This window comes from Leucoraja erinacea, chromosome 18 (genome assembly GCF_028641065.1).
Source record: "Leucoraja erinacea ecotype New England chromosome 18, Leri_hhj_1, whole genome shotgun sequence".
Taxonomy (NCBI): domain Eukaryota; kingdom Metazoa; phylum Chordata; class Chondrichthyes; order Rajiformes; family Rajidae; genus Leucoraja; species Leucoraja erinaceus.
Genome location: NC_073394.1, coordinates 8,370,604 through 8,383,226, shown reverse-complemented (window position 1 = coordinate 8,383,226; position 12,623 = coordinate 8,370,604). Strand labels below are relative to the sequence as shown.

The following is a 12,623-nucleotide window of genomic DNA, read 5'->3' as shown; positions in this document are numbered from 1 at the left end:
GTAAATAAGGGTACCGACCTCTGACATGTGTTGCCAAATTTGAAAGTTATTTAATCATAATGAAATGCCACAGCATTAAAAGTGGGCCTACCTATGATCCTTTTCAGCTAATTTGTGATTAAAATCTGTCAAAAATTTAATTCTTAAATTTGAAGGGAAAAAAGATGATAAAAAAAAATATTTATAAGACATATGGGACACTTACTGATTTCTATGCTCCCTTACAAAATGTTGGCACCTAACCCACCGCAAGGCCCATAGTTCACGCCAGGGCCATTATAATTGTGTTGTTTGGGGGGGGGAAATTCAATCGCGGGTGCAAAAATACCCGTTATAGCGCTATAAATAGCATTTGCTACATTACTCAACAGAAGAGACTACAGAATGATACATAGTTAGAATAGGTGAGCAAACTAGATTTGTATTTCATGATTTTAAGTTCTATTCATGTTTTAACTATTTCAATGGAAAACTTAAACACAAAATATAAACAATTAAAAAAAGCAAAAAAAAAACAATAAATATAAAAACGGTTACTCTGCTTTTAATTCACACCTTTAACACATGACCAAATGGACACTGCTACTCGGGTCCTGCTGCAAAAACTTGGGGCATCAGAAAACCATCTTATCTGGTGATAATTGATTTAAAAAAATATATAAGCATAATCAGAATTTGGCTTTTATAAAGTTATTTAATTGCAAAATTAATGTAACCGTTCTGGTATAAATGAGCCTAAAGGATTCGATGAAATCCTGCCTGAAAAATGTCACAAAAAAGGCAAGAAAACACAGACCTATCTGATATTTTTCCTTGTAAAAACAGATTTATTTATATATGCTTCATCTCGTTATTTTGGCCATACACCATGATCCATACTAAAAATACAGGATATGAAACAATGGGAATATTACATTAAAAAAAAGAGGAAAATAGCCTGAAAGTTTGGAGACCTTCAGTTTCACTACTGAGTGCAGTATTGACGGAAACACCCATATCGCAAAGACATGCAGTTAGTAGGTTAATTAGCCTCTGTAAAATTCCCCCTTGCATGCGGGGAGTGGGTGAGAAAATTGGATAACACTGAACTAGTGTGAGCAGGGAATGGATGATCAGTGTGAACTCCGGCACAGACCGATTACAAGACAAGTCAGTAGGTCACTGAAAATGGGGGCAATTAATGTACAATGTTAAGTCGCCCTACCCACTTTATTATGTATGGGAGTTTGGTGCTATTCATGTGCATTAGTGAGATGTTCCATGAGTTATTACTGACTATTAAGCAGATGCTAATGAGGCCTAGTAGTATACTATAGCTCTGTCCATTTGAAAATGGATAATAAATTTTACATCAAATCCTTTCATTCGCCTCCCAATCCAGAAGCAATAGATTGTTCCAATGAATACAATAAATACTTTGTGGTATAAGTCACACGGTTTTATTGCAGTGTTTTACCATTAGAAATTTAATATATACAATGAATGCACAAAAATAGTGGCTAGATTGACTGCAGTAAAACAGGAGGCCTAGGTATAAAAGTACAGACGGTAAGATGGCATATTGGTGTAGCACGATGGTGCAGCTGGTCGAGCAGCTGCCTTACAATGGCAGAGCTCTGGTTTCCACACATACTGTCTATGGAGTTTGACTTTCGTAAACTGTACATCCCATTGCAAGCTATAAAGAATTACAATGACAAGAATAGGTTCTTTATTGGGGTCAGGATATACCCTGTTTAAAATATTTTGGTATAAAAAATCAATGCATGAGTTATCTAGTGCACACCATTTGAAAACATCAGTTTTACGAAAGGCTTTTCATGGGTTTAACATTTAGTTTTCACATTTCAACTTGTCCCAAGGACACCAATTTTGGGTTGGGAGAGCAAATCAATAATAAAAGTTGGAATTTCGTTTTCTATCAATGTGTGTAGAAAGTTGGTTTGCACCAATTTTTATGGCAAATGTTTAAAACAATATAAATTTCAATTTAGATTTTTTGGTTAAAGTGTTGAAACAATTATAGACGATAAATTAGCTTTCTTTACTTCAGCATTTAATTTATTGCATTACATTTTGTTGCCTTAAATTACGATTGAATCATGCCGTTTCTTACTACTCTGTGCTTTAATCTCCTTAAGGTGAACCTCCGAAACAGGCTGCCTACACTAATGTGTTTTCTACAGATCTGCATCATCATTTGAAGAACAAGGACCCCATTTCAAATGAAGTAACCTCTCTAAATACCTCGTCAGCACCTAATCTACATCTGCAAGAATCTTCTCTGAAGAGTGCAGAATCGGATAGACTTTGTGGAAATGTAGCACTTAAAAACGAAGAAAATATTTTCAGTAACAGTGTGGCTGGAGACAAGGACTTCGATGACTGTTCAAGGGAAGCGATGAATTTGGTGCTTTCAAAGGCAGAGGACTGTGAGAAAAGACACGCCAACTCTGATGCACATAAAGAGTTGGTTAGGACAGAGGCTGAGCTGAAAAACAATCTTATCAGTCAGGCAATGGAGCGACCCAATGCGGCTTTGGATAAACGTGAAACCTCATATCCGCAAAAGGGTTCAACTGTCAGTAGAAAGCGTGGCTCAAAAGATCCAAAGTCAATGGAAAATCTGAAACTAAAGTTATCAACTAATGCAAAAGCTCTTATGGATTTGTCTAATGGTGGCGCTGAAACTGTTAGTGGTGCACACCAAAGGAATCCTGCTGTTGTCGCTCACCCCGAGACAAGGCACCAATATGGGCATGGGCCAGGGCCAGTGCCGGCATACATGCACTATCTGGAATGTAATCCGGAGAGCCTGGTGTCAGGCCATTCATTTGGTCAGCATGCTCCCCCTTTTATGGTGGTTCATCCAATGCAGGGTCAACCTTCCCATTTTTACCAGCATCCAACACAACAGCAAATCGCCTCTCAGCTGAGTAATCTTAACTACCACCCTCAGCAGTCTGTACACTCCAGTATAATGCCTGACAGAGGTTACCTTTCTGGACAGTCTAATTTGTACAGCCAGTCACCATTCGCCTTCTTAAGAGAAGGCAGCAGACAGTTGCATGCTCATCGGAAGGACAGACCTGATGCATATTCTGACCAACTAATTCCAGAAAGAAATGAATGCAAACCATTGCAAGAGACTTCAGTAAAGAAGCTAAACACTGAGGCAGAGGAGAGGAGATTTCAAAGTTCCAAAATGGAAAGCAGTAGTGAGAAAGCTAACAAGCATGGCAGGCAGCAAGAGTGTTTAGATCTCCACGTCCAAAATGCAACTCAAAGACAACAGGTCATTCACATGGCTTCTCCAGCTTATAATAATCAATTAACGAGTGGGATTTATTCACATCAAGTTCCACATCCAGCACTTTATGCTAACGCCTCCACTCATAATGTACAGAGACTTCCTTATGGCCAAGCCTACAATCCACAACTACTTCGTGTACATTCAGTAATAACTTCAACTTCTAACCACATGGTACCCCCTCCAGTGATGAATCACAGTCCTGTTGGAATGCAGTTGTTCAGTCAATCGGATATGAAACCCGGACCCTATCCTGGAACTGTAATTGTGCAAAGACCACAGTTCAATACAAATGGAGATCTCTACATGATGAGGAAGTGAGTTTCTTTAAGTTGTGATATTGAGCTAAATCTAATTAAAATGTCTTTATAGGAATGCTTTCTTGAAAATGGAAACAAATAATTGATTATATTTCTTGAAAATACATTTTTGTTCCTTGGTCGTTGGTGAATCAAAATTCTAGAATTTTCTACTAAACAGCATCTTGGAAGCATCGTCACCACAATGACAGCAGAGTATGGCTCACCTTTTCAGGGCATTAATGCTGATTCTTCATGAAAGAGCTGTTTTATTTTGCAAATTAATGTTAAGCATGGAATTTGTTTTCCCATATTAATGAAGTTGGAAGAACCCCATCTGCCAGATTTTAATCAGTGCTCATACAGTGATTCCTTTTTATGACCTATAATTTAAGGGACTGTCTATTGAATCATCTGAAAATTCCGATTGCACCCCATCTCGGAAGTATGTGCGGGATCGAATTGTTGCGATTGCTTGGACAAATTACATGGGTTAAATGGCCTGCCCCTGTTGTAATAGATTGTAATGAGAGATTAAGCCACACAAATGCAGAGTAATGGATGATGCAAGAATGATGCTATCTTGTTCTATTGACATAACATATTGTTTCCTCTTATTGGGTTAACAGAGAAGAAGTATGGGGGGAAAAAACGAGCATGTTTTAATTTTGGAGAGATTTTCCTTGTCTTATTATGAACTATGTTTTAAGTTAATCATGGGGTTTTCCATTATCATTTACTGTGAGGCACAAAAGATTAATAGTCCTTAAATGTTTCATCCTGTGATAAAGGAAATCTATTTAACGTTAGAGTAGCAGATTACTTAACCACCTCCTCTCAGCTGTGTTCCATATTCCACGTTCAAACTGGTTCTCATGAAATCTGGTTTGAATTGTGACCAAACTACAGACTGGTCTTTTTCTCCATGTGTCTTAATACCTTTAATTAATTAAAATTACCAATCTCAGACCTGACGTACTATACTTTCCATTTGTGGAAGGCAATCCAAAGTCCTTAAATACAACTTCAGTTGAGCAAACTGGCTCAAAGCTTTCCTCCGACAACTTTGTCAATCCCCCTCATCATCTGTAGATGAAACTGCATTACTCTGTAGATGATTAATGATGGAAGCCAACATTCTGGATATCATAAAACTGCTGGAGGATCTGTGCAGGTCGGGCACCATCTGTTAAGGAAGATAGTCATTTTGGGTCAAGCCCCGGCATCAGCACTAAGAATAGAGTGGAGTTGGTCAGGATAACAGGATGAGAGAGAAGAACGAGGCAGGCTGGCAAGTGATGGGTAGAATAGGGTGAAGAAGGGGTAACTTGATGGAACCAGGTGTGGGGGGAGCAGAGGTGTGGAAGGTGATAAGTGGAGACATCAAATGATTCTGGAATCTGATGTGTAAGATAAGCGGAACCAGATAAGGGAGGGATGTTGGTTGGATAGAGACAGTGCCTATTTCCCTCCTCACTTGCTTCCTCCTATTGTCTGCCTCGCCTTTTCCCATCTTTTTTTATACTGGCAATCTCCACTCTATACTCTAATCCTGATGAAAGTTCTCAAGCCCAAAATGATAACCATCCCTCTGCCTCCACATATGCTACCTGAGCTGCTGACCTCCTAAACAGATCTTTACTCTGGATTCCAGCATCTGCATTCAGTGTCTTCGTTTTACAAAGCATAGCATAGTGGTTTAATATACATGGTGAATAACCTTGGCAGAAACGTCATTTGAATTCCATTCCAGTGTTGTGTGACTTTCAGATCTTTGAATTCAGTGCACAGAACACTGGGCCTGCTTCCCAATTTTGCAAAAGGAACGGGAAAGGTTGGACTAATCCAATTCTTCAATTGCTGCCCAATTTCACAACTGTACCCAAAAACTTATAGAATAGAATAGAATGCAATTTATTGTCATTCAAACCTAGGTTTGAACGAAATATCATTTCTACAGTTTTTTACATTACAAAACAATCCAAGACCCACACTTAACACAGTTTACATAAACATCCATCACAGTGAGTCTCCAACATCTCCTCACTGTGATGGAAGGCAAAGTCTTTATCTCTTCCCTTTGTTCCTTCTCCCGTGGTCCAGCAGTCCAACTGCAGTGTCGAGGCGAACTGGGGCTCCGATGTTAAAGCCCCTGGCGGGCGATGGTAAGTCCTGAGGCCGTTTAAGCCACGCCGAGCGATGTTAGGCCCCGGCTCCATGTCCTTAAACCCGCGATTCCAGCGGGAGAAGTCGCCGTTGTGGAGCTCGGAAAAGCTGTCTCCCACCAGGGACTTGGAGCTCCCGATGTTCCCGTCCACCGGGTCTGCGGCCGGTGCCTCCGAACTCCAAAAGTCGGGTCGCAGCCGCACGCCACCACAGCTCTTCCCGCTCCAAAGTTGGCTGGCTCCGCGATGTCAGTTCCGCAGGCTCTGCAACTGGAGCCCCCAGGTTAGTCCCGGCCGGAGGTCGCCGCCGGCTCCACGATGTTAGGCCCAACGACATCCGAGACCCGACAGGGAATAGTCGGGTCCCCGCACAGGGAAGAGATTTAAAACGGTTTCCCCCACAGCCCCCCCACCACCCCCCACATATACACAGCTAAAAAAATAATAAAAAACTAACTCAAGACATACATTTAACAAGACAAAATTTTATTCTGGAATTAAAGTCTTGTCAATTGTTGGTCTATCACTATTAATTCCAAAATCATTTTGATTTTCAATAGTTTGAATTAATTTAAATAAACAAGCATAAATGTTTTTCAACCATTTTATTTTGATTTAACTGATGGTTCAAGTTAAGAGAAGATTGTATTTTCTGAATTTAGTATTCTAATATATTGTTAACATTTTCCAGCCTATAATTTGGACAGAAACTGCTCAGTGGGTGCCTGGCTTTTATTTTCTGGTTTTACAGTGCCCTCCATAATGTTTTGGGACAAAGACCCGTCATTTATTTATTTGCCCCTGTACTCCACAATTTGAGATTTATAATTTAAAAAATCACATGTGGTTAAAGTGCACATTGTCACATTTTATTAAAGGGTATTTTTATACATTTTGGTTTCAAATTACAACTGTGTTTATACATAGTCCCCCCCATTTCAGGGCACCATAATGTTTGGAACACATAGCTTCAATGGTGTGTTTAGTTGCCTCTTTAATGCAGGTATAAGAGAGCTCTCAGCTCCTAGTCTTTCTGTCAGAGACATCAGCCAAACCTTAGGCTTAGCAAAATCAATTGTTTGAAACATCTTTAAGAAGAAAGAGCACTGGTGAGCTTACTAATCACAAATGGACTGGCAGGCCAAGAAAGACCACCTCAGCTGATGACAGAAGAATTCTCTCTATAATAACGAAGACCTACCAAACACCTGTCCGACGATTAGAAACACTCTTTAGGAGTCAGGTGTGGATTTGTCAATGACCACTGTCTGCAGAAGATTTCATGAACAGAAATACAAAGACTGCACTACAAGATGCAAACCACTGGTTAGCTGCAAAAATAGGATGGCTGGGTTAGTTTACCAAGAAGTACTTAAAAGAGCAACCACAGTTCAGGAATAAGGTATTGTGGAAATGGGATGAAGATTAACTTGTATCAGAGTGATGGCAAGAGAAAAGTACGGAGGAGAGAAGGAACTGCCCAAAGCGTACCACTTCATCTGTGAAACATGGTGGTGGGGTGTTATAGCCTGGGCATGTATGGTTGCTGAAGGAACTGGTTAACTTATCTTCATTGATGATACAACTGCTGCTGGTAGTAGCATAATGAATTCTGAAGTGTATAGACACATCCTATCTGAAGTGTATAGACATATCCTATTTGAAACAAATGCCTCAAAACTCATTGGCCAGTGGTTCATTCTACAGCAAGACGATGATTGCAAACATTTTGCTAAAGCAACAAAGGAATTTTTCAAAGCTATAAAATAGTCAGTTCTTGAGTGGCCAAGTCAATCACTCGATCTGAACCCAATTGAGCATTTTATATAGTTCAGAACTGGTCACATTGCAGAGAACTGGTATAAATAGGCCAGACTGGGTAAAATTGCCAATTTTTTCACCCCTGAAGGACTTTAGTGAACCAGATGGATTTTTTTTTTAAGCCAGTCGTGTTTCACAGCCTCCATTACTGTTTATATTTCTCAATTCCTCATTTAAATTACCCCGGCTGCTATGGTGGGACTTGAACTCTTATTTCCAAATCAATAAAATCTGTGGATTTGTAGTCCAGTAATGCATGTGCTACACTCTGTACCCAACTGATAAATATGGTATATTATTTAGCTTGGTTTCAAAATTAATTTGAATTGCGCAGAGGGACGTGAAAATATTGAAAACTGTCTTCAACAGTGGAGGGATTTTGATGTAAATTTAAAATTCACGTATCAAATAATTCATGAATTGTAAGCAGACAGTAAATTTTATCTAGAACTAAACTAGAAATTGCTGCATGGACATTTGTCCAGTTGCAGTATCTATACTGTTGCTAGGTATTTGGATGTCTAATCAATAATGATTATTGACAATAATAACCTAATTGATGTTCTTGCCCTATTTTGTTTGCAAATGCAACCAGAAGCACGGTTCAAGATGTAAACTTAGTGATGTATATACTCTGCCTATTTGGTGTTAATAAAGATGAAAAACTGAAGCAATATATTTGTTTCAGTATGCTGCCTGAATACCAAGTGCTGAAACAGATGGGGAGAAGGGATCCTGATACAATGCCACAGCCTCAAGATAAAACTATGCCCCCTCTTTGTATGAACCAGGTAAGCTTGATTTTTATGACAAAAGAACTTTGCCACGACCATTGTGGGAATTAATACTGTTCCGTCATTGGGTCTATGCCAGCAATTGAAAATAGAAAAACTGCAGGTGTGAAATGAAACCAGAAGGTGAACAAATGCTCAACAAGTTAGTTATTATCTGTGGATGAGTAACAGAATCAAAATTTTGGGTCAAAGAAAAGAGAAACGTTGTTTTCAAGTTGCAAAGAAAATGAGGCGGGGCAGAGCAGTGAATGTTTCCAGCAAATTGTGTTGTTATTTTGGCCCACGCTTGTCTTCATTTATTGCTAGTCTAATGCTGTTGTGGAATGACTCGGATGGAGTACTTTCCCAGCCAAGGATAATGGGTTAAACTCTACCACTAAAGTTAACCATGTAATCTGAACTGATGCTTCATTATAGTGAGATGCTGTTGCATTGCCAAATGATCGCACATTAGAACAAAAGCTTTTGTTATACCTCGGTAAAATAATAAATTAAACTAAAAATTCTGCCTGTTGTACAGAGGTAAAAGATCCGGTAAAATAGCTGTAGAATGGGAAGACTCTACAAGTTTCTTAACCAACGTTTATTTTTCATTTCATGCCACCAAGGCTACTTAATTGATCATTTTTACATACGTACATAGGTGGGTGTACATATTTTACCATGAGTATGAATTACTTCAAAATTAATTGTTTATTAAGTCTGTTGGGGTTTACTGTTAATATTGAAGACATTAAAGATGAAGTTGCTTTAATGTGAATAAGTAAGGAGTATAACAAACATTTACAGAATATATCGGGCGAGCACAAAGTCCTGAAAATGTGCTACTTCGTGTAACACTTAAGCAAAACCTCTACGTAGTGGTGAGCACTGGGTATACAAGTCGTGTCCCTTGACTTTCTATTCTGGTCCCTGATATTCCAAAATAAAAAAATTAAGATCTCAGCAATTATCAGTGGAAAGCATCCTAACGTTTCCTCATTCTGTACAATAAAGTAGCAGCAGTGTCCCGTTGCAAAATATACTCTACAGAGAGGGATGAAGGACCTGCAAGAGAAATGGGTGTAATCCCATGCAAAGTAATGAACTTCTACTTAATAAATAATCTGAATAGTCATTATAATGTAATAGCATTTTTTTTTAAAAAGACCCAAAAAAACATTGGATCTAGGGATGTATTTGCAGGTTACAAGAAGTTATTGGTTTAACCAGAATTAAATATGCTTTCCTGATGGAAGATGGCTTCCAAGTATTTGCTATGCTTTGCTGTGCTGTCGGAGGTGCTTAAGCAGAGTGGGGTGACTGCTATTGATTTCCTGGGTTTACTTGTGTCGACTGCCAGCCCCTCCCTGTTACAGTAGGTGGTGATGATGCACCAACTCCAGATTAAGCACATGACATGTGGAGAAAGATGGCAGAGCTGGGTACCAGAGAGCTGTTAACATTGAAACAAGCAAGCAGATTAAAATTTAAGATAATTGGATACTTATGGCCCAGAACCTAGAAATGTTTACCCTGTAGATAGACACAAAAAGCTGGAGTGGGTCAGACAACATCTCTGGAGAAAAGGAATGGGTGACGTTTCGGGTCGAGACCCTTCAGACTGAGAGTCAGCGGAAAGGGAATTGAGAGAGATTGACAAAGATGTAGAGAGATATAGAACTATTGAATGAAAGATATGCAAAAAAAAGTAGCGATGATAAAGGAAACAGGGCATTGTTAGCTGTATGCTGGATTAAAACGAGTACAGGCAATGAGATTCAACCAGCCAACTTTGAAGCTGGTATGATTTGGGTGGGGGAGGGATGGATAGAGAGAGAGGATGCAAGGGTGACTTGGTTGGAGAAATCAAAATTCATACCATTGGGTTGCAAGCTGCCCAAGCGACCCTATGTCTGTTTCAAGTTCATAATATGCCCCAATAGCTGTTATAAAGCTGTTATACCCATTGTGTAATATATAAATTATGGATTTTATATATGATAGATAATTCGGCCAAATATTTTTATCCTGCCACTTGAATGGAGAGGAACAGCATGGAGACAGGCTCTTTGGCCTACCAAGTGCGAGATGACCATCAACCACCCATTTACACAAAGCCTACACCAAATCTAATTCAACTTTATTCTCCCAATATTCTCACACTATATTGTCATTAACTCCCACCAGATTCTATCACTCACCCACACAGTAAAAGGGCAATTTACAGCAGCCAATTAACCTCTCAACCAAAGTAACCAGGGGACACCCATGCTATCGCAGGGAAAACATGCAAACTGCACATATGCCACGCCCTAACCCGAGGTCGGGATTGAACCCAGGCTTCTGGCACTGAGGCTGCAGCTCTACCAGCTGCACCACAGTGCTGCCTTTAAAAGCAAACAAAATAACCCTCTGAGTAAAGAAATTATGAAGCTAGAATGTAGGAATCTGTTAAAATTGTGATGTTTTGTTCAGCAAGATACTTATTTGTACGATATTGAACAGCCTATGTTTAATGTTTTTTTTTCCCCTCTCTAGCCCTGAACAAACATATCAGCATTGCAAGTGGACGTGGCTCAGGAAAGCACTGAAAATACTACCATAGTATTACAGCTCAACATCTGTGAATTGTAGCCAGGGACCATTTCTGTAGTGGGAGTTTAAACTCAGGTTTATATAGTGTGAATAGAGAATTTTCAATAATATGAATTTGAAATAAAGTTAAGTTTGTTACACTTTTATTTTGACCCGAAACTGTTTTGTAAGCTGCCTTAAAGAAACTGTAAATTGTATATAGAGGACATGTCACCTTGCAAACTTCAGAAAATCATAAGCGTAAAAAAGCATAACCAGAAATCGTAAGTTATAAATTGTGTACACTGTGGAGTGTTTTCCACATGGGAAAACTCGGTGAAGATGCAAGTGTGTTTCAACACACTGGCTTTGGCAAGCAGCTGCTAAACTGTGAATATTAGATTTTTCTTGTGTTTACTTTAGTCTGGATTCGGGAAAGGTTTACAATTAGTGTTGCATTCACTGTACTTTATTACCTTGTCTGTGAAACTGCATTTGGAATGCTTTTTTTGGTAAAGACCTTTTGAAAAGGTGCCCTTTCTCAATTTGACTAGCCAGGATTATTAATGGATTGTAGAGGTATATGAATTCTATTTTGTTATTTATGTATTAAATGTTTTTTAAAAAAATCTGAGGAGTACACAGCTAATGTCAAAAACAGATGTTTTGTAAACTTTAGTGTAGAATACTGTTGCCTATCTCTGTACCAGCTGCACTGTGTTTAAATGGCTCTTCTCAGGAATAAATCTATTTGTGTACAACATGAATTTTAAACAAAACGTCCTTCACTCTTTTCTGCACGGAATTGAGACGTGATTTCGTTCAGTGAGGAAAAATTGTATCAAATAACGGTCAGATATTTGTGAACCCAAAGAGTTTTCAAACTAGAAAGAGACCAAATGGGATATATTTATAAAGTCAATCCTATTGAGATTACTCTGGGCATTTTCGAATTGCATTCTCTTCCATGCATAAACATTGGCAAGCAACGTACTCACATTTTCAGCATGGTATTGTTCACCTGCTACTGCTGCTCTATTGTTGTTTTGCAATATAAACACTTTGGATAAGAATATGGAGCAGGTAAATTGCATCAGTTGGTTTTACGGGCATCCCAACTTGCCATTTGTAAGTCCCTAATTTGTATGAAATTCTTTCATGAGATTATGTGGACCCCTTTGAAGTCTCACTGGAACATTAGAAAGGTTCTTGTAAAATAAAGCTCCATCTTTGTGCTGCAGTAAAAGCAGCGAATTACAAAGCATTGGGGTGGGGGGGGGGGGGGGTGGGATTATAAAGCAAACTGCAGATGCTGGAAATCTGAAATAAAAAGTTAGAAATGTTCAAGTTGGGCAGCATCTGTGGAGAGTTAACATTTCACGTCAATTGCCTTTCATTTGAATTGAGAAGTTTGCAACTTAATAACCATTGGATTTAAAAGAAGAATATGGATTTGAAATGTCCATGACACAGTCAACAATGCAAATGGAACCTCAGTAAATGCAGCCGAATCTCTCTATACAGACATCATCTTTGTTCTCTCTACCCAGACTTTGATGCATTTATTACAGGTCTGATTTCAAACATTTCACAATTCTGACAACAAGTAATTACCTGCTGAATGCTTCCAGAATTCTATTTTTAATTTAATTGTTTCAGCAGTTAAATCATTGGACGT

General features: G+C 38.9%; 1 protein-coding gene across 1 annotated transcript in view; it reads left to right on the top strand.

The window, feature by feature from the left end:
- The window catches only part of LOC129705610 (uncharacterized), a 31,528-nt gene extending 19,804 nt beyond the window's left edge, over positions 1-11,724 (top strand). The window contains exons 12-14 of the mRNA XM_055649230.1: positions 2,142-3,627; positions 8,284-8,386; positions 10,910-11,724. Of these exons, the coding sequence (XP_055505205.1) occupies positions 2,142-3,627; positions 8,284-8,386; positions 10,910-10,915 (1,595 nt within the window). The 3' untranslated portion in view covers positions 10,916-11,724. The remainder of the gene's footprint in view (positions 1-2,141; positions 3,628-8,283; positions 8,387-10,909) is intronic.
- The last annotated feature ends 899 nt before the right edge of the window (positions 11,725-12,623 follow it).